This window comes from Myotis daubentonii, chromosome 18 (assembly GCF_963259705.1).
Source record: "Myotis daubentonii chromosome 18, mMyoDau2.1, whole genome shotgun sequence".
Lineage (NCBI taxonomy): Eukaryota > Metazoa > Chordata > Mammalia > Chiroptera > Vespertilionidae > Myotis > Myotis daubentonii.
The window spans coordinates 1,558,372-1,585,467 of NC_081857.1; the positions used below are offsets into that span (position 1 = coordinate 1,558,372).

At 49.8% G+C, this 27,096-nt stretch overlaps 1 protein-coding gene across 4 annotated transcripts; it reads left to right on the forward strand.

Moving 5' to 3' along the window:
* Nucleotides 1–4,054: 4,054 nt before the first annotated feature.
* On the forward strand, nucleotides 4,055–26,509 carry UHMK1 (U2AF homology motif kinase 1). 4 transcript variants are annotated; one of them, XM_059673713.1, is made up of 9 exons: nucleotides 4,055–4,483; nucleotides 5,407–5,699; nucleotides 6,247–6,438; nucleotides 9,394–9,488; nucleotides 13,147–13,223; nucleotides 13,353–13,451; nucleotides 15,850–15,938; nucleotides 18,458–18,562; nucleotides 18,687–18,920. In XM_059673713.1, exons 1-9 carry the CDS (start codon nucleotides 4,216–4,218, stop codon nucleotides 18,816–18,818), a joined length of 1,350 nt encoding a protein of 449 aa, XP_059529696.1. In that variant the 5' UTR covers nucleotides 4,055–4,215; the 3' UTR covers nucleotides 18,819–18,920. The 4 variants fall into 4 exon arrangements, with proteins under 4 accessions (XP_059529696.1, XP_059529695.1, XP_059529698.1 ...); XM_059673712.1 differs by lacking the exon at nucleotides 18,687–18,920 and adding an exon at nucleotides 20,663–26,509 and having other exon boundaries at nucleotides 4,056–4,483; XM_059673714.1 differs by lacking the exons at nucleotides 18,458–18,562; nucleotides 18,687–18,920 and adding an exon at nucleotides 20,663–26,509 and having other exon boundaries at nucleotides 4,058–4,483.
* The last annotated feature ends 587 nt before the right edge of the window (nucleotides 26,510–27,096 follow it).

The window sequence follows — 27,096 nt, forward strand, 5'->3', positions numbered from 1 at the left end:
GACCCTGAATAGCTGCAGCAATCTTGAGAAAGAAGAACAAAGTTGGAGGAGTCACAAGGCCAAATTTCAAGGTATACTACAAATCCACCATAATCAAAACAGCCTGGTACTGGCACAAGAACAGGCATACAGATTAACGGAATCTAACAGAGACCCCAGAAATCAACCCAAGTCATTACTCTCAATTAATATTTGATAAAGGAGGCAAGAGCATACAATGGAGTAAAGACAGTCTCTTCAATAAATGGTGTTGGGAAAATTGGACAGATACATGCAAAAAAAAAAGAAGAAAGAAAGAAAGAAAGAAAGAAAGAAAGAAAGAAAGAAAGAAAGAAAGAAAGAAAGAAAGAAAGAAAGAGAGAGAGAAAGAAAGAAACTAGACCACCAACTTACACCATACACAAGAATAAACTCAAAATGGATAAAATACTTAAATGTAAGTCACAAAACCATAAAAATCCTAGAAGAAACCATAGGCGGCAAAATGTCAGACATCTCTCATAGCAATGTGTTTATGGATATATCTTCTAGGGCAAAGAACACAAACAAATAAACAAATGGGAAGATAAATGGGACTACATCAAAATAAAAAGCTTCTGCATAGCAAAAACAACCATCAACAAAACAAAAAGGGAGCCCACTGCATGGGAGAACATATTTGGCAATGATACATCTGATAAAGGGTTAATATCCACAAAAATATTCGTTGTGGCCACATGCAGCCCTCGGGCTGCGAGTTTGACATGCTTGCTGTAGGTGTATTAATTGGAATGGGTCAGAATAGCCAGGATTACATGTTCTAACTGTTAAATTTCTCTGTGAACCCATCAAAGTTCTGGATAACTTTGGGAACAATTGCTGGCTCCTCTCTAGCTGAGACCAGCTTTTTTCCAAAGGGAGCTGTTAGAATTCCTATCTCGAGTTCCCTTAAGTCAGTGGTAGTAGAAAAGAGAAAACGGGGAAGAAACAGGGAGGGGAAAGGCCAGCCAGGACAAGGAAGCTCGGAAAGCAGAGGATATAGTGGAGAAGCTATAGAAGGGGGAAGATTGGGGTGTAGGTATTTATTGTCTTCAGAATAGTTCATAGACGGTCTCTAAAATTTCTTATTAATTTTTTAAAAGAAATTTATCTGTGCTTCTCCTTTGAAGCTTCTAATTTCCAAATCAAGACATGCTTTCCATTTATTCATTCCATTTATTTTAGAGCTGGCATTTTTCTAATTTTTGAATTCAAAATATTAATTTGGGTACCCAAGGACAACTGCATTTTGGTCATTTTTAATTTGATATTTTCTAGTTAAATCTTCCCATTTCTGTAAAGCACTTGCAAGTAAAGGCTTCCTATTAGGAGCATTAATGAGGGCTGGGGTCTGAGAGTCTCTGGCCTTTGAGGCACAATTTCCCATGTTAATTTTAGTTTGTTTGCTTGTGTTTTTTTGTTTGTTTTGTTCTGTTTTTTGTTGTGTGTTTTTTTTTCTATCTGCAGAGTCTGAACAAATTTCTAGGGATATTATACTGTGGGTCAGTGTGCTGCTTATGGGTGCAGCTGAATGAGACTCACCCCTTGAGTGGCATTGAACCCTCTTACACTTCTCTCCCGGCTAAGACCACCCAAGGCCTGGCAGAGCGAGCCTATGAGCACTCCCCCAGAGGAGCCGTTCGTTTAACCCAGTGGCCGGCAAACTGCGGCTTGCGAGCCACATGCGGCTCTGTGGCCCCTTGAGTGTGGCTCTTCCACAAAATACTGACTTTTGCGCATGGGCCACGAAGTTTCAATCACACTGTACGTGTGCACCCACACGTGGTATTTTGTGGAAGAGCCACACTCAAGGGGCCAAAGAGCTGCGTGTGGCTCATGAGCCGCAGTTTGCCGACCACTGGTTTAACACGTTAAGTGCCCAGTCAGCCACAGGTGACTGACACTATACTTTCCGTCTGGAAGACAAAACAGGCTGGGCGCTTAACGTGTTAATTACAGCTGAGTTGGAAGAGAGAGGGCTCTGCACCTCATGAGGAAGGGGCTCTGACACAGCCACAAAGATTCTCAGTCACCTAAGCACACCTGAGGCAGGTGCCTGGAGGGAGGATGTGCCCCTTTATCTTTGGAGCTGAAGGAGTTCAGCTCTCATTTATACAGCAAATTGTTTTGCTCAGACTCTCAGAAAGCAATTCTAATTGAAAAGTCGGAGTTAAAAACCAGCCACCCATTTTCCTCCTGTCTTGCCTTAGCCTGAGTTCTTCCTTTTTTCCATCTCAAGGATTTAAAAATACAGCTCAAATAAAGTCAGACCCTCTCCCAAAAGCAAGGGAAGGTCCTGGATCCAAGAGACCACTCACACAAGTTCACCCAATGGGCCCTTTCCTGGATCCTAGCACGGAGTGTGGATCTGAGGTGTGGTCCCGGGAGAGCTTCTTTGAAATCCTGCCGCGCTACCTCAAGTAATATTAACGGAGGAAACTTTCAAACCTGTGAAGGATTTTTGTGAGTTTATTTGAGCCAAACTATTGACAATTCCCAGGAAGGAGAATCTCAACATATTGAGACAATGCCCTAGAGAATGGCAATTTTTCATTTTGTTTCATATATTACAATCGAAGGAGAAGACATAAGTGGGTCACATGAACTCCACTGGTGATGGATTAGGGAGGCGGGAGAAAGCAGAGCGGGGAAACCTCTGGGATTGGGTAAAAAGTAAAGTGATAGACACACACTTCTTAGGTGGGTACAGGATAGTGAACAGTCAACAATTAACTCAGTAAAATGAGGGGATTTGTGTCTCTGCAGAGGGTGCCTGTGCTTTGAGGGGTCTGGGAAAAGGAAAGTTACTTTGACATTCCAAGGACATGTTATCGCAGATGCAAAGGACATCAGGCTCAGTGAAGGTAAAGGTTGACCTTGTCAGGGAGGATACTGGCCTAGCAGGTGACCACCCACCATAAACTGCTTTTAGTAAAGTTTAATTTCAGACCATCCATTATGGTGACTTTAGGTCTTTGAGTTTGCAAGACCACCATGCAGGCCTCCCCTGAGCTGGTCAGATGTGGCCCCTTTCGTCCACACAGGCAACCAGACAGGGTGAGGTGTGACGATACTGAGCAGATGGCTCCTCACCCCTGCACTCTGCACTACATAAGCACCCCGCCTGGGACCTATGGAGGAAGAATATCCAGCCTATAGAAATGTCATATAAGAGTTTGAGCAAAATTGTGAGGATGTGCTCAGAAGTAAAATCTCAAAGGATTGAGGAAATGCTCTGCAAAATGGCAGTTTGCAGCTTATTTTATACTAGAGGCCCAGTGCATGAATTTGTGCATGGGTGGGGTCCCTTGGCCTGGCCAGTGATCAAGGCCTATGCCAGGGGTGGGGAGGGGGGTGGCGCCAGGGGTAGGGGCAGGGGCCGAGGGAGGTTGGCTGTGGGAGCTCACTGACCACCAGGGGGCGGGTCCTGCGTTGAGCATCTGTCCCCTGGTGGTCAGTGCACCTCATAGCGACTGGTCAACTGGTCGTTCCCGTCGTTGGGTCCTAACGGTCCCTTAGGCTTTTACATAGATGTGAGAATCAAAGGAGAAAGTGTAGGGAGGATTACATGAAACCCTCCATTGCTGGTAAATAAAGGGGCAGGAGAAAGCAAACTGGGGAAATTTAAGGACTGGTGAAAAGCGAAATGAGGAGGCACATTCTTCTTTCGCATGGGCGGTAAGAATAGTGACCATTTACCGCTCAAGGAGACAGTGTGTGGGGAGATTAACAGCGGGCGGCCTGTGGTGCCCAGCTCTGGAGCCTGCAGTTGTGCCTGCAGGGACCCGGAAAATGACTCTCCCCTCAAAGGTGGGTTACCCGAGATGCACAGGCCGTGGAGGGGTCACCGAAGGTAAAGACTGACCTTCCTCAAGGAAGGTACAGTAGGACCTGAGGACCTACTCTGACCTGCTTAGTTAGAAACTTATGTTCAGAGCCTCTGGCCTCCATCCCCGGAACCAGACCCGCCCAAGCGCCGGCTTCCTGCCGGCTTCCTTCAGGGGGGGCGCAGGCTCGGCCTCGTCTCCGCTTCCGGCTTCCGGCGGGCGTGCGCGCTTCCGGCGTCATGGCGACCTGAGCCCGGCGGCGCGCGGCGGGCCCCTCCCTGCGGAGCGGCTGGCGGCGGCGGCGATGTGACCCGCGGGCGGCCTGCTGCCGGGCGTCGCGTCAGCTCCGTGTCGCCCTCAGCCCGCGCGGATGGCGGCGTCCGGCTGCGCGTGGGGCGCCGAGCCGCCGCGGTTCCTGGAGGCCTTCGGGCGGCTGTGGCAGGTGCAGAGCCGCCTGGGCAGCGGGTCGTCGGCGTCGGTGTACCGGGTGCGCTGCTGCGGCACCCCCGGCTCGCCCCCCGGCGCGCTCAAGCAGTTCCTGCCGCCCGGCGCCTCCGGGGCCGCCGCCTCGGCCGCCGAGTACGGCTTCCGCAAGGAGCGCGCGGCGCTGGAGCAGCTGCAGGGCCACCGGAACATCGGTAATGGCGCGCCCGGTGCGCGGGCTGCGGCCGCTGGGCGGGGCGCAGAGGTCCCTTCCCGGGGCCGGCGGCCGCGCCTGGGCCGGAGCGCCCTGTGTTGCGCGGGAAGTTTTCAGCCCTTGCTTGGCGGGGATAACGGGAAACGCTGCGGGGACTGGGGACGTCCCTGTGACGTCGTAGATGCCCCTCGGCCCGTATTTAGTCCGCGTGGGAGCAGTGACGCCGTGTCCCGTGGCCCCTGTGCAAGCGTGAGCGTGCACACTGTGTGCTTCTAGCCTGTGGTTCAGACACCGAGTGGGAGGCCTGCACCGATTCTGGTGGTCGATCGGCCTGTGAAAACAGCCCTGGTCGTCACTTCCCTAATGTCTACTTCCTGGTGAGCATCGTTTGAAGACTGGCGTTTTCTATATTACCTTTTTGGAGAAGAATTTAGTATTATTGTGTGTGTTTCAGGCTGCATCTTGTCCATGCCCATGGTCTTTAAGAGTGAATTTTTTTTGCAGTTTGTGCAAGCCTAAGGACTTGTCCAATCTGAAAGGTGAGGTGACAGTGTCATCTTTAAAAGTCTCTTAATATTTAGGTAATAGAGTGCTATTTTGAATCAAGAGCCAATCTTCAAATTTTGCTTTTTCACATTGCGACATTCATCTTAAGAGTAGTACTTCATATTTGGATTTTTACTTAATTTTTTTTTTATTTTTTACTTTCGATCATTTTTGCTTGGTACCTTCAGCATTCGCTGAGTGCTTAGTGAAATACAACTAATGAATTATTGTGCCACATTTAATATCTTTGAATAGTAATGAGCTGCTGAAAGTAGTATCATCTTATTTTATTAAAAGAACCCAATTAATCTTATTACAGTAGAAGCTTCCTTGCCAGAGTCTGATTTTTAAAGCATTACAATTTGTTTCTTTTCGTAGTAACTTTGTATGGAGTCTTTACAATCCATTTCTCTCCGAACGTGCCGTCTCGCTGCCTGCTGCTGGAGCTCTTGGACGTCAGCGTTTCAGAGTTGCTCTTGTACTCCAGCCACCAGGGCTGTTCCATGTGGATGATACAGCACTGTGCCCGAGACGTGCTGGAGGCCCTTGCTTTCCTTCATCGTGAGGGTTATGTCCATGCAGACCTCAAACCACGTAACATACTGTGGAGCGCAGAGAACGAATGTTTTAAACTCATTGACTTTGGACTTAGCTTCAAAGAAGGCAATCAAGTAAGAAATATGTTCTGTCCCCCCCACCCCCATTAGAGTCTAAGCTAAATGTCTTTAAATAGCAGAGGTGGTTTAGTAGAGGCTTAAGAGATAATTTCTAACTGCAGTGCTGAAATTCCTGGGGATGAAGCAAATACAAAAATTGTCATTGCCTGCATGGAAGAAAGGCCATGTGTTTGGGTCAGGTCGGGGGAACTAGAGTTAGGAATAATTCACCTGTAAAATGCTTTTTTCTTTGAGCATTTGGTTACTTGCTGAATTATTGGTGTCTGCAGTGCTGGGCTCCTGGGAAAACACATCTGTGAGTTCTGGCAAACTCCCCATTCATCTTGGTTTGTCAGCTCTTTGCAGTGCCTAGCAGGCAGGAGAGTCTGCAGAAACCAGGAGCTGTCTGGAAAGTATGCAGCTTGCCACCTATGAACCGAAGAATTAGGGTAGCCAAGGACTGATTGTTTTGCATTCAGTTGCCAGCAAATACAGTGGTACAGGTGGGTGGATGGACGGAAAGAGCAGTTTTTTACTGGTTGTAACGTGTACTCTTCTTTAGGATGTGAAGTATATTCAGACAGACGGGTATCGGGCTCCGGAAGCAGAACTTCAGAATTGCATGGCCCAGGCTGGCTTGCAGAGCGACACAGAGTGCACTTCGGCCGTGGACCTGTGGAGCCTCGGCATCATTTTACTGGAAATGTTCTCAGGAATGAAACTGAAACACACCGTCAGATCTCAGGAATGGAAGGTAGCCAGCGCCAGTGCTTTGCTCAGGGTCCCTTGTCCCAGTTTCAGACTCAGGCTTATAGTGATTCTTGGTGAGGACTCTGCCGCACGCCCCCCATCTCCCGCTTCCTGCACGGTGGCTCCCACAGCTGCTCCTCCCACAGCTGCTCCTCCCACTGCTGCTCCTCCCACAGCTGCTCCTCCCACAGCTGCTCCTCCCACAGCTGCTCCTCCCACAGCTGCTCCTCCCACTGCTGCTCCTCCCACAGCTGCTCCTCCCACAGCTGCAGGCGCTGCTAAGCACTGTGCTCACTGCCTGGGCTCAGGCCTGGCGTGGAGTCAGTGTGGGGATGACTGCCTCTTCCCGAAGAAGCCAAAGGGGTTTCTTTTGTTTAGTAACTTAGTTACGCTGCTTTTAGAGTAGGACAGCAGTATGTTATCCGCTAAATGCTATTCTTTACATTAGTTTACAGCTAATGCAGTTGAAGTATTTTAGTGCACAGCCTCATTGAATTCTGACAATTCTGTGAGGAGGGTCAGAGGGATATTGGTTACTCTGTTCAAATGAACCAGAGACTCAGATGTGGAAAACCGCTGGCTCTGGGTCATATGACTGTCCTCCCACCTCAGGCTCTGCCCACCGTCCTGCACACCTTCCTACTCGTCTGCCATGTGCACTTGCCTGGTAATGTGACTGCTGCTTACAACATGGTTTCTGTGGGAACAGGGACTGAGTTCCAACCCTCTGACACGGGAGTGAATTTTCTGTGTGTTCACAAGTTAAAATTAACCTCACTATGTCTTCAAACACATTCTGGGGCTTTAATGCTGTGATGATGTTAGTATCCTTCAGGCTAGAGGTTTGGTAAATAGTACAATGTTTAGGAATTCCTGGTTTTGATATTAAACATCTGATACAGAGTGTGTGGTTGTTGGGCCGTTAGGAGTAGCAGCTCTTGGAAGGAATGTTTTAATCATCAAAAACATGCTGCCAGGTGAGTAAAGCCAGCACCACTCTTTGTCATTGGTGCTCCCCGCAGCCGGGACGCCAGGTACCTTCCCTGGTGTCAGTGCAGGTCAGTCCTCCAGGGCTTCCACTGTCTAAGCCTTTGGACTGGTTCTGCTTGGGCCAGAGCTGATCAGAACTGGGCCCCAGTCAGGCATTTTGTGGTGAAATTTGGAGGCATGATGTGTACTTAATGGAATCCCCAGTATTCACCTCCTGGATAAAAATATCTTTACAGATTTCATCACTTTCTCTGGAGGCAAAATTGCCAAGTGAGTGTGAGGGTAGGCTCTGAAGTCATGCAATACGGTTCAGATCTTGCCTCTAGATCTTACTAAGCTAGTTATTTAGGTTCATGAAACCATGGTTTACTTTCTGTAAAACGAGGATAATCCTGTTAATAAATGGCTAATATGCAAAGCTACCGAATGGCGGAACAACCGGTCGCTATGACGTGCACTGAACACCAGGGGGCAGATGCTCAACGCAGGAGCTGCCCCCTGGTGGTCAGTACGCTCCCATTCAGCCAGAAGGCGGTGGCAGGAGCCTCTCCTGCCTCCATGGCAGCGCTAAGGATGTCTGACTAAGCCATCAGTCTGACATCCCCAGAGGGCTCCCGTACTGCGAGGGCGCAGGCCAGGCTGAGGGGAAGAACACCACCACCGCTCCCCCCTCCCCCCTACATGAATTTTATGCACCAGGCCTCTAGTCCTATATAATAAAAGCCTGATATACTAAGTGTCCGACAGTTCGACCAGTCGCTATGACGTGCACTGACCACCGGGGGTAGACACTCTGGTAGGTTAGCTTGCTGCTGGGGACTGGGCAAGACGGGCCAGACATGCCCTAGAGCCCTCCTGTGGTCTGTCCCCAGACCTGATTGTGCACTACAGTGGGGTCCCTTGGCCTGGCCTGTGCCCTCTCGCAATCTGGGACCCTTTGGGGGATGTCGGAGAGTTGGTTTTGGCCTGATCCCTGCAGGCCAGGCATATGTCTCTAGAGCAGTGGTTCTCAACCTTCCTAATGCTGTGACCCTCATGTTGTGACCCCCAATTTCATTGTTACAAATTGAACATAATTAAAGCACAGTGATTAATCACAAAAACAATATGTAATTATATATGTGTTTTCCGATGGTCTTAGGCGACCCCTGTAAAAGGGTCGTTCGACCCCCAAAGGGTCACGACCCACAGGTTCAGAACTGCTGCTCTAGAGTATTGGGGTTAAAAAAGAAATGCCTAGTTCTTAACGTGTGTGTGCCTGTGGGACATTTAGGAACTTTAGTGAACATGATACTGTCAGGTCTTCTCACTCATGTACATACTTCCACGGTACTCAGAGAAATAGTACGTCGTCCCTCAAGGGTTTAGACCAGTGGTTCTCAACCTTCTGGCCCTTTAAATACAGTTCCTCATGCTGTGACCCCAACCATAAAATTACTTTCGTTGCTACTTCATAACTGTAATGTTGCTACTGTTATGAATCGTAATGTCAATATCTGATATGCAGGATGGTGTTAGGCGATCCCTGTGAAAGGGTCGTTCGACCGCCAAAGGGGTCGCGACCCACAGGTTGAGAACCACTGGTTTAGAGTGTGGATAATATAACAAATGCAGTTTTTAATTCGTGCCTTATTCTCCTGGATAATTTATTTTATTTCTATCTGAAACCAACTGCAGACTCATCACTGAGACATGGGCTCACCCAGCACAACTGCATTTTCTCACTTCACATTGAGCTGCATTCTCATGTGGTTACTTTGGTGTTTGCTTACTCACCCATCAGTGGGTGCTGGTAGCAGGCCAGGTGCTGAAGCTAGGACACAAATCATTCTGCACAAAATCTCTTAAGGTCGGGAGTTCGAGGAAGAGGGGGTTTCTGTTGCATTTGACTTAGCAGCTAGTGCCTGGTACTTCAGGAAATACTGACTGGATTAAATAACCAAAGGAAGACTCTTCTCCCTCGTTTTAGGCAAACAGTTCTGCTATCGTCGATCACATATTTGCCAGGAAAGCAGTGGTGAATGCTGCAATCCCAGCCTATCACCTGAGAGACCTTATCAAAAGGTGCGTCACTTTTACTTCAACTTTGCTATTCACTGAAGAAATTTAGTTATTTCCGGTTTGCTTGATCATGTAGTGTGCCGCGCTCAGCACGGCCAGGGGTGAACCTGAGAGGGGGCCAGTGAAGGATTAAAGAAGACAGACAAGGGAATAAAGCTGGGGCTAGGTGGGACACTGCTCTCGGATGGAGAGGCAGCGCCACAGCCTGCAAGCCGAGTCTTTATTTTATAGCCAGATTCCACGGGGCAAAGTAAGGGCATGGTCAAGATGTTTACAGTGTTCTCGCGGGATTCGAATCTACTCAATTACATGCACCTGAACTCTATCAAGCTTTGTTCTGGCAGCACTTGCTGCACCTCCCACAGCCAACCTCCCTTAGCCACCTGGGACCACAGGTTCGGACCGTAAGGTCAAGCTGACAACTGTAGCCTTTGGCTGTAATTGTGCTGAGAGGGCTTTGCCACGAGGGGACTGTGCCCTCTCATTAGTCCGAGGTTGAACCTGTCCAAACACTGTAGTCGCTCTCCACAATGTAGAGGTTATTCTCCCTTAGAAATAAAACCTACTTGAAACCTGTACAGGCCAGCTTCTTATGAGAAACATAAGTGTCTTTATGAAACATTTTCAGAGGGACATTCTTTTGTTCAAGAGGAGTCCTAGGGAGCCGGCCTTCCTGGCAGCGGAAATGGGTGATGGGCCGTGTGTCTTTGGGGTCTTGTAGCACTGGCTGTTCTATGTACTTAAAGAGTCTTTATAAACTTAATGACTAAGTTTGTTGTGGACTACCAAAAAGAGGGTTCAAGTGAGGTCATTATGTATTATACTTTAAATATTACCATTGAAAACTGTGGGGACAGAACAGTGTTTCTGATTCCTAAGTAGATTCAATCACAATAGATATATCAAAATAAGAAATAATGTGTATTATCAAATAGTTGATTTTTCACAGTTCTAGCATTTATGGTCCAGAAATGGATAAAATAGTATGCTGCAAAAGGGTGGGTCTCCTGATCAAGTCATGGTATTATTGTTTGGAATATTGATCCCATAAATCTTCCAAGTAGGTGTTTGTGGTTTTTGTTTGTTTTATAGGAACTGGAGGTCTGCCCTTCAGCCAGTTTCCCCTAGTGGTAATTTCTTCCATACCTGTCATGCAGGGTCAGACCAGAAATGGATGTTATAATCCATGGACTTGCTTCCATTGTACCAGCTTTTCTTGTGAGACGAATTAAGTTTAAATAGTAGTTAGTAGGTTAGTATCTGATGTCCGACATCACATGTTGCATTTTATCTTGAAAAGAAGCAGTGTAATGCCCTAGCCAGTTTGGCTCAGTGAATAGAATGTTGGCCTGCAGACTGAAGAGTCCCAGGTTCGATTCCCATCAAGGGCCTGGGTTGTGGGCTCGATCCCCAGTAGGGAGCATGCAGGAAGCAGCCAATCTCTGATTCTCTCTCATCATTGATGCTTCTCTCTCTCCCTCTCCCTTTCTCTCATATATATATATATATATATATATATATATATATATATATATATATATAGTGTAAGATTATAGTATAATGGGTTCTGTACAGATGAAACTGATACACTATTGTATGTCAACTATAATTTTTCTTAAATGGGAAAAATTATATAATGGATTCATGCTTGTAAGTCAGATCATCTAAGTTCTAGTATTGACTGCAATTTTTTAAATTATACAACTGATACTAAATTTGGAAGCTGCAGAAAATTGTGACGAGGAAAATAAAGTTGTACGCCCTCTCTAGTGTTAGCAGTCGGTGCGTTTCTTCTCGGTGTGTTCTCATGTACGTGGTTGTGTGCCCAGGCGTGTTCGTTGAACTTCTCTGTGGAATTACACAGACACCGAGAACAAACGTGCAGCCCAGTGGGTCCCTCGGAATCCCTTCGTCCACCATTTAGGTCAAGAAACAGCTTTGCGGTCGCTCGCAAGTCCCAGGTCTCCGTCCAGGCCTCTTCCTCTTCCCCTTCCCCAAAGTAACCACTGCCCTGACTGCACGCTAATTACCTCCTCGGTTCATTGCCGTTAATAACCCAAGTGTGCATCCTTAGACACTATGGCTTAGAGTTCTTCTAAAAAGCAGGCCCTTTAAAATCTGTCTGACTCTAAAAAGTCTGTTTCTACCTCCTACCCCCTCCCGTGTTTCTGTTGAACAGCTTGGGCTGTTGGCTCAGCGCAGTTGCCCACGTCTGAACTTTGCAGGTTGTGTTATGTGGGGTAGTTTAGCACAGTTCTCTGTTTATTTCTTGTAAATTGGTGGTTGTATCTAGAGGGTTTGAATTTTCAAGTAATTTTTGGCGGGACTGTAGATGGCACGGTGCTCTTTTACAGGGAGGCACCTGGTCACCTGTCAGTTCCCAGTGTCTAGATCTTTGTTAGGGGTGTTCTCATTCTGTCATCTGTTCTCCCCATGGTTAACCAAACAACAGGGAAATGCTTCATTCCCTCTCTCTCGTTTTCATAACGTGGCAGTGCCCTGTCATCCTCCAAAGGCATCATGCCTTCTTTGGAACTTAAAAGTATCATTATGAACGAGTGGGTTTCAATATATCTGACGTGTATTTGCAGTCTTCTCATCGGAGCTGTGTCCTGGCTGCGGGACGGAGCCTCTGCGGGCCTCGTTACCATGTTCTGACAATGTTCCCGTCACCTCTTACATGTCCTGCCCAGACCTGGAAGTAGCCATTTCTCCAGGAAGCCTGGTTTCTTTTAGTAGGGAGTGGGACTTTAAAATCACAGCCTGGGTATTAGATGTACTCCCTGGTACTGGATGGCATTGTGTCTAGGCCTTTTAAGGGGACAGACGCAGGACAACCAATAATGTCGTCTGTTTTACGTCTCTATCTCCTTCTGTGTTAGCAGTTGTGGCTCTAAGCACAGAGGGGATGCAGAATTAGAATGTTTCTTGCCCACTCATTTGCTTTGTGTACGAATGGAATCGCTAAAACATCCTCAGCACAAGGACAGCCATTATCTCGGAGCGGTGGCTGAAAGCGCTGTGTGTTCTGGGCTCTCCCGTCCTTCCCCCATTTGAGTAGCACTTGTATCTGCACCAGCAGGTCACATGGCCGCTGCGTCCTGTCCTCTGCTCTGACACTGGCCTCTGGTACTTGTTGGCTCTGTTGGGTTAGTCTTTTCTCTGGTTCGCCAGGTCAGCTGGTGCTTTTCTGTGCTGCCTTCCACGAGGTGCCAGCGGCGGGAAGGAAGGTTGTCCCTTGCCTCTGTATTTTGGCGTTCATCGAGGTGACCTAGCTTTGTTGTAGAAGTTGTCCATCAAGTTGCTCTATATTGTTGTCATTGCTACCAAGTTGCTCAAATTTGACAACATTCAGAAACCACCTCACTACTACCCTTTTTAATTGTATTATTCAATCTGTGTAGCTTCCCTTTCACTTCACGTTATAAAGTGTGGATCACTTTCTCATGTATTTATTAACCTAAACAAAAACATTTTAAGTTGAAATATATTGCGCCCTAGGTTTGTATCATGATTTATTGAACCATTTGATTATAACTGGCATCTCCGTTCTCACAGAGAGGAAGGATCCAGCGGTCACTCTCGGGATCAGTGCTGCGATGCACTAGTTTGGTTGTCAGTGTTTGCATTCCCAGGAGACTGATGATGCTCTGTGTTTCAGCATGCTGCACGAGGACCCGGGCCGGAGGGCGCCCGCCGACGTGGCTCTGTGCAGCCCCTTCTTCAGCATTCCTTTTGGTACGTTGTGCATGGCTCTGTTCCTTTCTGGGTGGTTGGAACTAATGTATATTTCCAAGCTCCCCTGCCTGGTGTTCATCCGTTTCTTTGGGGAGCTTACACCTGACGATGTCCTAACAAACCCCACAGCCCCTCACATCGAAGACCTGGTGATGCTCCCCACCCCGGTGCTGAGGCTGCTCAACGTGCTGGACGGTGACTACCTCGAGAGCGAGGAGGGCTACGAAGGTCAGTGCTACCTGAGCTGCTGTTCACGTCTTTCCTAACAGGTCTGCCGGGGCCTCTCGCCCGAGATTCTCGGCGCTTCCTCGTCTATGCAGTGAGGATGTTGAATTCTGTGATCGCTAAAATGCTCTCACTTTTTGATTCCTGCTATAGAGTGTGTCCCCCAGAGTTCCTGTGGCAAAGCCCTCGTCCGCAGTGTGATAGTATTTGGAATCGGAGCCAGTTCTGGTAAATTTGAGGCAGGTGACATGCAGAGGGCAGAGCTGCACCTAAGCCTGTCAGGACTTGGCTGAGGCTGGGGTGAGAAGCAGCCAGAGACCTGGCTGAGGGCAGGTGTTGTGTGTTAGAGAGCGGCCGGTTGTTGGTGTGACTGCACCATAGGATATTTATTGGGGGAGCAGTCAGTTTGCTGCATTGAAGGACTTGAATTTTATCCCAGCGGTCGCAGCCTTGGAACATAAGCTTGCACAGAGCTCTGGATCAGGCCCAGAGCACTCCCTGTTCATTGTTGAACGAGGCAGGAGCCATTACAGGTGTCAAGGAGGAGGGACTCAGACTTACGCTTCCCTACAAGCATTCTGGAAGCACAGTGGTGAGTGGGCTACCCAGAGCCAGACTCAAAATGTCATTTTCTTTGTGGAGAGTCAAACCATTGCAGGCAGCGCTACCTTACCGCCCTGTTTCCTGGAAAGTGTAAATCATTTGACAACGCTGGGTTTTGCATAGTTATCTGACAAATGAAACAAAGGTAATTTATTTGAACCTGTGACGGTTGTTAGTACCTGTAGCCTCGACTTTTCAGGACATCTCATCTGAAAGGACGGCCGAGCCCTCAGCTTTGCTTTAGTCAGGCCCTTAGGGTGCAGTGGTTCTGTCTCCTGGTAATTTTCATCTTTACAAAACTCTGGCCTGGCTCTCTTGGGTAAACCTCAGGTAGACGACACCTGCTCTATGCTATTTCAGTATGCAACCCTTTCTTCATGCTCCTAAGTGCACCAAGTGTTTTAAATGTTGTTTGAATGTAGACACTGAGTCTTAGTGTTTAAGAGTCTCTCATGAATGCCTTTGTTTTGATTAGAAGGTCTTCGTTAGGTGACATGAAATGAGGTTTAGGTGAGTTTGCTTAGTTATCGTGTGTGGGAATAGTCTTGTCGTCTTGGTGGGGTTGGGTAAGGAAGTGAGATTCAGATCTTCCTGTTTAGACCAAAATAAATTCTCAATCAAGTGAAGATTAAAATATTAAAAAACAAAACATAAGACAAAGTAAGGGAAGGAATAGAACAGGGCTGGAAGGAAAAGGAGGGAGGGAAGGAAGACAGGTGGGAATGAAAGAAAAAAAATTAACTTAAAAGTCATGGGAGATTTTTAAAAATAATATTCCTGGAGCAGGAAAGGCCTCTTACAAGTCGATCACAAAACTCAGAAACAGTGAATTGGTAATGCAACAAATTTTACCCTGAGAAAGATTAAGACAAGTAACAATCTAAGAAAAATCAGACACAGCTCTTATCAGAGACAGAGGCCCTCTTAACCCACCCGGGAGGCAGTGGGCGAAGGACACAGACCGTCCCCTAGGAAAGGGTGTGCCCGAGTATCTCCCGTGGATTTTGTGCTCGTTTATTGAAATGCTCATTAGAACCACACTGTGATGTCCGTGACCCGGCATGTTCACAGTGGGAACATCCTTGATGACCCTCTGTGGGGTCAGTACGGAGGTCACTGCAGAGAGTTCATGTCGGTAGGACTATGAAATGTGATGCTAACAGAATCAATTCAGACCACGTGACCTGGCAGTTCCATTTCTAGGAAGGTAACTTAGAAATACGCAAATGAAATGAGACCTGTGCCGGCTTATCTATTATAGATTGTTTAAATGTTGTTTGAATGTAGATATTAATCTGCTTTTGAGCAGTAGGAGGCATATTTAGAGACTTGATCAACCATTCAGAGGGTGAAATATCACACAGCCACAAAAACAAACAAGAAATTCATATAAGGATTTTGAAAGATCTTAAAGATTCAGTGTTAAGAAAGGGCAAGACTGGAATTTTGTACTTAAGAACATCATATTTGCTTGTAGGAGCTTATGTTTATGGAAGAGATGATCATGCTTGTTGACTTCAGGGAGGGGCCGGAATGGAAGCTGGGAAGGAGGAGGAGGACTGCTACTTTCAGATTTGGGATTTTGAATCATTCAGATGTATTAGCTATTCAAAGTGTTAAAATACAAAAAGAAAACTTTTAAATGTATGAATTTATATTACACGTAAGCTTAATTTTCAAAGCTATAGAGAGCAATCTCATGACTTAAATATGGATTCCTGAGTTCTTTGATGATGTACATTTTTTGAACAATGGATCTTGTTGTTAATTGCATTGAGTGGGCTGTGTTTGGACACAGATGCTGTGGAAGACGTGCGGGAGGAGTGCCAGAAGTATGGGCCGGTGGTGTCGCTGCTGGTTCCCAAGGAGAGCCCTGGCCGGGGACAGGTGAGAGGCCTCTGCTCACTCATCAGTGCGAGACGACTGCAGTTCGCTCCACGGGGTTTCAGTTCTGCAGAAAATGTAGACAAAAACGTTGCTAAAGGTTATGAAGTTTTCATTATGGAGGCTTTGTTTTCTGTACTTTTTCCTTTTTTCCTAAAGTTCCATAATATGCATACATTTATCAGTTAGTATTTGTTTTTTTAAGAGGATTAATCTTCTTTTGAGCCGTTGTAAATGGTGACACGAACAGAATCATGTGCAACTCTGACTCAGGTTCAGCACAGAAATATTTTGGCCCGATTTTGTTCTAATTGAGTAGAGTTAGAACACCATTTAGGTTATGTTCTGATTATAACAGAAATCACCAGCCATCTGAGTTCCAGTCTCAGTGTGACTAGCTTTGTGGCACTTCTCAGTTGTTTTTTTATCTATAAAATGTATGGGCTAAACCTGGGATCACAGAGTTTTCTTTAGAAACTGTGATTTTAAATTAAATTACATGGCAAAGAAGATAGGAGAAGTCTTCCTTCTGTCTGTAGTATTTTTATTTTCTGGAAAACTGAATATTGTTTTACCATCTCAGTTTCCCAGCCTGCACACCTTTGAAACATGCTCTGGGAAGTTCCTGCTGGGCCTGTCTAGTGCACGGGGCCTGTCTAGTGTACGGGGCCTGTCTAGTGTACGGGGCCTGTCTAGTGTACGGGGCCTGTCTAGTATACGGGGGGCTGTCTAGTGTACGGGGGGCTGTCTAGCGTACGGGGGCCTGTCTAGTGCACGGGGCCTGTCTAGTGTACGGGGCCTGTCTAGTATACGGGGGGCTGTCTAGTGTACGGGGGGCTGTCTAGTGTATGGGGGCCTGTCTAGTGTACGGGGGGCTGTCTAGTGTACGGGGCCTGTCTAGTGTACGGGGGCCTGTCTAGTGCACGGGGGGCCTGTCTAGTGTACGGGGCCTGTCTAGTGTACGGGGGGCTGTCTAGTGTACGGGGCCTGTCTAGTGTACGGGGGGCTGTCTAGTGTACGGGGCCTGTCTAGTGTACGGGGGGCTGTCTAGTGTACGGGGGCCTGTCTAGTGTACGGGGTCTGTCTAGTGTACGGGGGGCTGTCTAGTGTACGGGGGCCTGTCTAGTGTACGGGGTCTGTCTAGTGTACGGGGGCCTGTCTAGCGTACGGGGTCTGTCTAGCGTACGGGGGCCTGTCTAGCGTACGGGGGTCTGTCTAGCGTACGGGGTCTGTCTAGCGTACGGGGGCCTGTCTAGCGTACGGGGGCCTGTCTAGCGTACGGGGGGCTGTCTAGCGTACGGGGGCCTGTCTAGCGTACGGGGGGCTGTCTAGCGTACGGGGGCCTGTCTAGCGTACGGGGGCCTGTCTAGCGTACGGGGCCTGTCTAGCGTACGGGGGGCTGTCTAGCGTACGGGGGGCTGTCTAGCGTACGGGGGCCTGTCTAGCGTACGGGGGCCTGTCTAGCGTACGGGGGCCTGTCTAGCGTACGGGGGGCTGTCTAGCGTACGGGGGCCTGTCTAGCGTACGGGGGGCTGTCTAGCGTACGGGGGCCTGTCTAGTGTACGGGGGGCTGTCTAGTGTACGGGGGCCTGTCTAGTGTACGGGGGCCTGTCTAGTGTACGGGGGCCTGTCTAGCGTACGGGTGCCTGTCTAGCGTACGGGTGCCTGTCTAGCGTACGGGGGGCTGTCTAGCGTACGGGGGGCTGTCTAGCGTACGGGGGCCTGTCTAGCGTACGGGGGCCTGTCTAGCGTACGGGGGCCTGTCTAGCGTACGGGGGCCTGTCTAGCGTACGGGGGCCTGTCTAGCGTCCCGGGCCTGTCTAGCGTACGGGGGCCTGTCTAGCGTACGGGGGCCTGTCTAGCGTACGGGGGCCTGTCTAGCGTACGGGGGGCTGTCTAGCGTACGGGGGCCTGTCTAGCGTACGGGGGCCTGTCTAGTGTACGGGGGGCTGTCTAGTGATCGGGGGCCTGTGTAGTGTACGGGGCCTGTCTAGTGCACGGGGGGCCTGTCTAGTGTACGGGGGCCTGTCTAGTGCACGGGGGGCCTGTCTAGTGTACGGGGGCCTGTGTAGTTCCTGGGTGGCTGTCTAGTGTACGGGGGCTGTTTTGGACACTGGGCTATCTCGGTGGGTGTGGAGAAGTCAGACTGGGAAAGAGAGTTCGGGGTGGAGGGCGCTGACAGGTGTGAGGGTCAGTGTGCCCTCGGAGTGGGAGTGGGGAGAGCAGGTGAGATCACAGAGGTGTGGGTTGGCAGGTGAGGAGGGAGGCTGAAGGTTTTGAATTGAGGACCAGTATGGTCCGGACCTGACCAGGGAAGCAGGAGGAGCGTTCAGGAGGGTGTCTGCACCAAGCTGACAGGAAGGAGGAGTCTCCTGCGAGAGGGCACCCGCGCTGAGACGCTTCCCTGGAGTTTCCGTGGAGAGGAGTGACAATCACTCGCTAGCCTGGAGCCCCAGGTCTTAGCTCCTTTCGGGTTTTGAGAATGTTTGTGATCCAGTCCCTCATCCCCTGACCTGGTTCAGCACAGAGGAGCCTGTCCCCCAGACGGACAGCCTCACAGGCGCTGCAGCCCTCTCCGCGGGGACCACACACCCAGTACAAGGACAGGCCAGGAGCACCTCAACCAGGTCAAGCCACTGCCCCCTTAGTACACGCTTCTGTGGTCATGTGGAGCCAGCCTATCCCTGGACTTGGGAGCACTTCCAGGTTGTAATGGTGTGAACTGTACGCCCACTTTATTTCTGCCATCAGTTCCGTGCCAGAGAAAAGGCTTTGTGCCAGGATAGGGTCAAGCACCCAAACAAGTTTTCCAAGTCAGGATGTGGAGTCCTCCGTCCTACACCCTCTGCAGGTTTTTATGAACCACACAGTTCCTTCATCTGACACGATGCCAGCACGCAGTCACCAGACACCTCGCACGGCAGAGCCGGGTCCTTCACCTCCATCCTCATTTATTTTTTAATTAAAAAACAATCCTCCTCTGAGGATATGTTTGTTTTTTAATTATTTTGGGAGGGAGGGAGGGAGTGGGGAAGGAGAGAGAGAGAGAGAGAGAGAGAGAGAGACAGACAGAGACAGACAGAGACAGACAGAGAGAAACGTGATGTGAGATGAAACATTGATCGGCTGCCTCCTAAATGCACTCTGACCAGAGATCAAACCCGTAACCTTTTGGTGTATGGAATAATGCTCCAACGAACTGAGCCACCTGACCGGGGCTCCATCTTGATTTCTTTCTTTCTTTTTTTAAAATACGTTTTTATTGATTTCAGAGAGGCAGGGAGAGGGAGAGAGAGAGAGAGAAACATCAATGTGAGAGAATCATCAATTGGCTGCCTCCTGCATGCCCCCTTACTGGGAATTAAGCCTGCAACCCGGGCATGTGCCCTGACCGGGAATTGAACTGTGACCCCCTGGTTCATAGGTCGATGCTCTACCACTGAGCCACACTGGCCAGGCTCTATCTTGATTTTTTATTCCTACTGACTCTCAGGCCACCTCTTCCTTCCTCCTGACAGTCACTTTGAAGGTGATGTGTGCACCACCCAGGCAGTTCCTGCCGATATTTCCAGTTATTCCAGTCCACGCCCTTGCTCATGGGGCAGCATTGGCACCTTCTATGTTCTCGTTCTGACCATGGGGGAAGGAAGCAAGGGGAGGCTGTGGGACAGTGTTTATAAGTCCACAGTAGTGGACAGTGATGTCCTCTGCCTTCACATGCACTCATCACTCACCCAGAGCAGCTTCGAGTCCTGCAGGCTGTGTGCGTGCTCAGTGCCAGCTCAGGTGGCCGCTTCTCCACTGCGTTGAACTGACCTTTCCTGTGCACAGATGTGTTTAGGTGCCGAATACTTACACTGGCACAGGTGCCTGCGGTGCCCACACAGTCCCCGCCCTGCAGGCTGCAGCCCGAGCCATCCAGGTGTGCGGAAGGGCCTGTGCTGTTTGCATAGGGAAATCGCTCACAACTCACTGCTCAGCACGAGCCCTCACTAGGCAGAGCAGGACTGTGTTTGGAGTTGCCCCTTTCTTCGTGCCTGGAGGATGCTACGCTCTGTGGAGGTGACTGCTCTGTCCAGGCGGGAAGGGCTCCTGCGAGATGGAAGTGGCTGCCGCCTGAACTGCTGCTTAGACCTGATTTTTAGGAAAAGGTGCAGATGAACGTTGAGAACCTAGAGACTGATTTCCTTGCACTGTCGCTTGCTGCCCTGTGGAAAGTCAGTGCCGCGCCCGTGCTAGGGAGGTGGCTGGTCCAAGTCTCCTGGCGACGGGGGACACGCCGTTTCAGGCGGCTTCTCCTCCCTGGGACTCCGCTTCAGGTCCGTCAGCACTTGGGAGCAGTGATGCTGTGTCCTCCTCCAGGCTTAGGTCGGGTCAGATGCCCTGGAAAGGGAGGCGACCTTCCTTCCTACAGTCCTGGCGTCCACACGTCTTTCCTCTTTCCCCCGAAAGTGGCTGCCTCGGGCGTGCTGAGGGCTCTCGGGCCGGCCGCCTGTCTGGCCGATCCGCACTGCCCGGCACCAGGCTGTATGTCGTCACCCAGCTGGTCTTTGTTGGATTTTCTGAATCGTCTGAGCTCCAAGGGAGCGTTCTCAGTCTTGCTGCTCAAAAATGTGGCCCACGGGCCGGCAGCATCGGCCTCCCCGGGCTCCGGTGGCCACGTGGGGCCCCGGCAGAAGCGCCCCGAGAGCCTGGTGGGAGCGAGGCCGTGTGCTCTGTCTCCGCAGGTCTTCGTCGAGTACGCGAATGCTGGGGACTCCAAAGCTGCTCAGAAGCTGCTGACGGGAAGGCTGTTTGACGGGAAGTTTGTCGTGGCTACGTTCTACCCGCTGAGTGCCTACAAGAGGGGGTACCTGTACCAGACCTTGCTTTAATCAGCAGCCTTGGGAGACGTCCTGCGTCTCCGCTTCCATTTTCTGGTTATTATATTCTACCCAAATGCAGGAGCACCCCTTCCCGCGGGGGGGACACCTTGTACATTTGTTTCACCTGCTCACGGGCAGCTGTTGCGCAAGCAGCGACTGCACTGCAGACACGGGCCCCACGCAGGACGGGCCTCTCCCCATCCCGGGAGGGTCCCTGCTGCGTGCAGCCTCGACACTCATTATTGCATGTGATCATGAGTCAGGTGACGGGCCGTGCCCCGCGAGCATGGACACGCCGTTGGAGTGGTGATGTCTCCTGCACAGCACTCCTGTGTTGTCCATGTCCTTGGCGGGCTGGGAGCTCCGTGACGTTACCTCCTTGTCCACACTGAGTTACCATCGGTCTAGAAGTCCTGTATGCGAATATTTCTTTAAGGAGCCTGCCGTGAGCCTGGCTACAGGCTTTTAAATTAAGACTTTTAAGCTGGAAAGCTGATGCTTGATGTTGCACAACCTGATGTCTGGCGTGTGCTCGTGTGAGTGCAGGTGGGGGAGTTAGAGAAAACCTGGGTCGGTCCTTTTCCTGTGAGTCCTGTGAGCTGATCCCGTCCACACCAACCCATTCCCCACACAGCATACCTGTAACGTTCAGGATGTCAGCTTGTTTGAGAGTTGGCCTGTCTGATGGAAGGTAAATGAGAAACATTCCTGAGAGGCTCAGAGCAAGTGAGTCTAGACTGGGTTCCATTGAAATCTCTTAATTTAGTGGTTGGATCAGAGGGAAAGTTCTGCCCCGAGCGGCTGCCTCATTCCATCTGCATTAGACCCGGGTGAGCTCATCTCTGCTGAGTCTCATGATCATGCCGGCTCCCTCAGAGCTCTCCCTGCATGACGGGAACTGAGTGGTCAAAAAGAACAAGCTCGATGTTCAGTGACAGCAGCAGCAGTGGGCACAGGGTGGGTGACGGGGGTCTACTGTCTGTTCCCTCCTTCGCTGGCGGAGCCAGTGCCTCGCCCTCAAGGTCTGGTTTGGAAGTCAGAAAGGTGAGGCCGCCCGGATGGGATTTAGAAGGAAGGAAAACTGCACTGAGGTCGGGGACACGGGGTCACGGGCTTCCTGTCACTTTCCTGCAGGTTGTCTGTAAGGGTTTGAACTTAGGGAACCTTTATAAAGCACTGATTGTACAAAAAGTAGTCGTGTACAGAGTATGACCTTTTTGTTTCCTTTCCTAAATGAAATTGCTATTTATTTTTTCCTAAAGAACATTCTTGTGTGTCTTGCCCACTGGAGCTGTGCAGGCGCCCGAGAGCCCCGCGCCCCAGCGAAGCTTAAACTTCAGAGGGGAGTTCTGGGACCTGTGCAACAGCCACTGTTCCATAGTTCAGTTACTTAGTCACCAAATTGTCTAGCCTCTTAGTGTGCGCTCGGAAGCCCAGTTTTGCGTAGAGGCTGGTGTAGAATCTCAACGGCCGCGGCCTGGTCCCGGGGGAAGTCAGCAGGTCAGCACAGCCCTTCGGAGGAGGAACTCTTCCCTGTGCCCTTGCAGAGGCCAGTTAGTGGTTTGATTTCAAACACTAATTCAAGAGAATGAACCCGCATGGTGGGGCCCTAAGCGGTCCTGAGACACGTGTTTGTGCGGGTGGTAGCTTCCCTGGTGATGAAATCCTGGTCCTCCTCTACCTGCCGACGAACACTCCAGGGGGATTCTTTTCCAGGGCAAGCATTCTAGGTGAGCACTGAACCTCGCATTCCCCCGTCCCAACCCCCAAAACCCAGGTCCTTAGAATAAACGCTGCAGTGGCTTCTGGCAATGGCTGCCTATTCCGCGCTGCGTCCTACAGCGCTCCTCCGTTCTCGTCTCAGTGCTGTGCATGCAAACATTTGTGTGGTGTGTAACGCACAGAGTGTCATACAGAAGATGCTGGTAGATTTAAGGGAGCTGAGGGAATACTTGGTGAGCCTAAGTACCATTTATTGAATTAAATATTTTCTATTAAAGCCACAAAATTGAAAAAAGATGCCTCCTATGATTTAAATTATTTCCTAGCTCTTAGCCCATTACTACCAAAGACATTTGTATTCTTCTCACAGGATCAGAAATTCAGTCTTAGTATCTTCTTAAACCTCAACCAAATATTTTCAAAGATGCCCTTTTCATGATTATTTTAGGGTGAAATATATGCACAGATTTAGATCCTTTGAAATTATTAAAAACCTAGAAATTTTCTTTTTGAAAGGTGAGGGGTCATGTCACTTAACCCCAACCCTTTTGGGAAAATTTGATCTCAGGTAGTTTTTCTTTGCTGAATTAGCATCTGTGCTTCCTTCCTTCTCCTCCCCTCCCCCCCCCCCCCACCCGCCCACCAGTTTCTTCTTCATTGTTCATGGTTTCGAGGTGTGTTTTTGCCCAGACAAAGGCCTGTAACTTGGTTCTTCTATGGTGTTTTGGTTGTTTGGAGAGAGATGTTGAGGTTGGCAGGAGGCGCTTTCCCAGCTTTGAAGCGTCTGTAAGAAGCACCAGGCTGCACTCGCCCCTGAAGGAGACCAGAGACTCCTGCAGCGGAGGCGGCCTGTGGGCCTGGTGTCCCCTTGGGCCCGTCCTCCCCGCAGCCCTGAGAGCTCCCTCTGCTGGGCCCTGATCGAACTGCGCCCTACACCTTGGTCCTGGAGCACACACGGCCAGCAGCTGGCATGCTGGCTTTCATTCACTGTTGTAAAGGTCCATTGTACTGGGTTTATATTTAACCTTAGAGCAAGTTTATTTTAAGGAATGCTGCCAGGAACATTGCTGCGAGTGGGGAGACTGCCTGCCGGAGGCGGTTTTCTCTGATTACCCGGCTTTCACCTGCTTGCACTGGCCACCTCTCCTGAAGGCACAGCCCGTACCTGGCTCAGGGCTTGAGTTTACTGATCAAATGCAGGTCCCTGACACTTTGGCATTAGTTTCTTTTTAGGTCTTATTTTTCACTTCCCATTGGTAGGCCCGTCTTACATAATTTCTGCTACCAGTGACACCTGGCAGGGGGACGTTGTTTTTGGTAATTTAATGGAAACCAACACCATCGTAACTGATAGCAGTTATAACTGTTTCTGGGTGAGAGAGTGGGGGAGATGCTCAGGAACCGAGGCTGGCAGGCTGGCTGCGGCTGCGGCTGTGGGGGGGGGGGGGGGTGCGCAGGTGGGATCACATCGGACTTAGTCTGCAGGTGAGCAGGTGTCAGAGTTTTAAGCAAGTGCCTTGTTTCCTGGAAACACTGACACTCTTTGGGCTGGAAGCTTCCCAGGTGGTGACAATGAATGGCACCCCTGGCTTTTCCCTGGAATAACCTTTGGGTGGAGTCACAGTAAAAAGTCCAACATTTCCTTGGTTTACCTTTTCGTGTGTGTGTAAACCTATTCACGTTTGACTTCCCCCAATGTTACACTTGCTGGAAAGCCAGAGCCACCTGGTAGCATCTGGTTCTTCCTCGGGTCTAGTTCCACGTCTACACTAGGCTCCCCCAGTCCTGCCCCGCTGGCTCTGACGCAGCTCATGTCGTTCTTGTCCAGGGGGCACCTCCAGGCCAGCCCGGGGGCATCTTTCCCAAGGTGCTCAGTGACCCCTTCCCCTCCTGAGGGTCATCTTTCCACGTGAGTGGCGTGCTGGCTTTCTCTGAGGACGAAACGCTGCATCTCCCCACGGAGCCTGCTGAGCCTCCGGAGTCCCCTCGGTCTCAGCACCAGCCTCCAGAGTGCTTGCTCGGTGAGGTCAGCTCCCCTCACCTGCCAGGTGCACCCTGTCTGTTAGCTCCTGTTTCATGTTTGACTTGTTTAAATTGCACAATGACCAGTAGGTTCACAACAATGGTGCACAGTTGATAAGTGCTGTGAATATTTAGAAAGGCAAAGCAATTTTAACTATTTCTGCTGCTATTTTATAGGAGCAGGTCTGTAAAAGAAAAAATGTAGCTACAGGCCGGAGAGCACTGAGGCTTTTATTTCGCAGGGGGGCCTCCGGTGACGGGCGCAGCCTGTGCTCTCCCACGGGAAGTTTTCGCCATCTCCTGCAGCTCAGCGCTTGGCTGTTCCAGCACTGCTTCTGCGATGACTGACGTTTTAAATCTGCTTTACTTGTGCCTGTTAGAGAGTTGTCATAACCGTGACAGATGTGTTTGTGGCACCGTGAATGCTGGCATTCATGGGAAACTTCTGCCTGCGTGGTTCTTCCCACGGGGCCCGGTGGCTGGCACGGCGGGTGTCCTAGCGACACCAGAGCTCCCCGAAGCCACACATGCTTCATGATGGGGGTTCCAGCACTTTCACTTCAAGGCAAAGAGAAGCATTCTGTCTTATTTGCCTTATGACCATTAATCCTCGTGCAGAAAAGAGCTTATTTTGTTAATGAAAAGAAGTCACGTTTGGAATAAGAAGAAAAACCCAACTGAATTGTTAGTTCTGTTCCTTTCTGGGAAACCTGTGTAAACTCTAGAGCTGTTTGTTATCAGGAACTCGGATCGTCAGCAAGAGAATTATTTGTAGGCACTTTCGTACCCCAATTTGGATTGTCTTCCACTGCTAGGTGATCCCCAAATAGTGCGATGTCAGGACAGCAGAGCTGCCCCCCCCCCGCCCCCGGTCTGGTGTGCTCTGCAGCAGTTACTGTGCTGCGTGGGCGCCAGAGCTGCTGTGGGAGAGCGAGGGAGAGAAAGATAAGAGGCAGCAACAGTGATGAGGGCACAACCGTTTCCTGGCTGGTGTCGGTGACCTTCCATGGAGTGTGTGACTGAGAGGTGTCTTTTTTGAGGTCCGGTTTGGGGCCTGTAGCATAGTCCGTTACCTTCCTACACATTCCTCTATTGTTCACCCAGAAAATTCTTTTACGCGTGTGTGGGACCAGGTTGACTACCTTGTTCAGTTTGTCCTCATTTTTAAAATAAATATTTGGAGCCCAGCTTTTGTGCGTGCACGTCGATGCTCACGTAGCCAGGGATAGACTGCCCCGGGGGCGGCCAGCCCCACGCTCCCCTGCAGGTGGGGCCGGTGGGAGGGAGCAGTGTTTGTTCATTATGAGAAAGCTGAGCTGCACGGCTGCACACCTGCTTGCAGGGGCCGAGCGGCCATCCTTCCCGCAGGGCGACACCCCATTCTGCGCTCTTTGGGGAAAAACTGAGGTACCCTGACAGTCCTTTATGTGCTCACCACCGCATGCAGTCGGGTGGGAGGGCTGTGCTCACGGTGTGAGCTGCCTCCGTGGCGTGTGACTGCTGGGCATTTGGTGAGAAGGTGTGGCTGGGCAACAGGCGGACACCCCGAAAGCCTGTGGGTTTGCCCTCGCTGAGAGCTACTGGAAACGGCGTGCTGCTTCCGGGCCGTGGTCTCTGTTCCTGGTGACGTCTGCCTGTGAGTTTTTCAGGACTGAGTGGGACTGAATGTCGCTGGGATCGGTGCCGAGAAGTTACTTCTCAGATCCCTACATCGATTTCTACTCGAGTCTTAAAACTGTTTTTCTTGCTGAGTAGCAAAGAGCCTTTATTTTCCACTTTCCTATGTACCGGAAGTATGGGCTCTGGTTGCTGTTGAGTGTATTGTGTATAGTTTTTGCTGACAACTTTTGTGAACACAAATGCCTTGTTCAGTTTTGTTGTAAACTGACGCACCATGAGATGCACTGTTGATATGCTTTCTGATGTTTGTTTGATAAGGGTGGTAAAATAAAGCTTAAAAATAAAGGAATGGCTTTGTTATTTCAACTCTTTCTGTATTTAGTATTCATGTTAGATTCTCTTTTAAAAAAAAATATTCACAAACCCCAGTGGAGTCTCATTACTCATGGATTCTGTATTTTGTATTATTTTATTTTATTTTTAATATATTTTATTGATTTTTCACAGAGCGGAAGGAGAGGGATAGAGAGTTAGAAACATCAATGAGAGAGGAACATCAACCAGCTGCCTCCTGCACACCTCCTACTGGGGATGTGCCCTCAACCAAGGTACATGCCCTTGGCCGGAATCAAACCTGGGACCTTTCAGTCCGCAGGCCGACGCTCTATCCACTGAGCCAAACCGGTAAGGGCTCATGTTAGAGTCTTACTTTGGACTCTAAAGAGATAGCAGATAGTTTCTGTGGAAGATTATGTGGCCGTAAAGTTAAGAAATTGGTTTTTTAATTCCTTCTCCTGTGTAACATTGTGACTTGAAGAACCGCAGTCCTCGGTCCCTTCGCAGCGTGAGCACCCTGCCCTGCCCCTGCTGAGCAGACGCCAGTTCACACGGGCTTGGGACCTGCAGGTCTCTGTTCTCAGTCCCACAGCAGG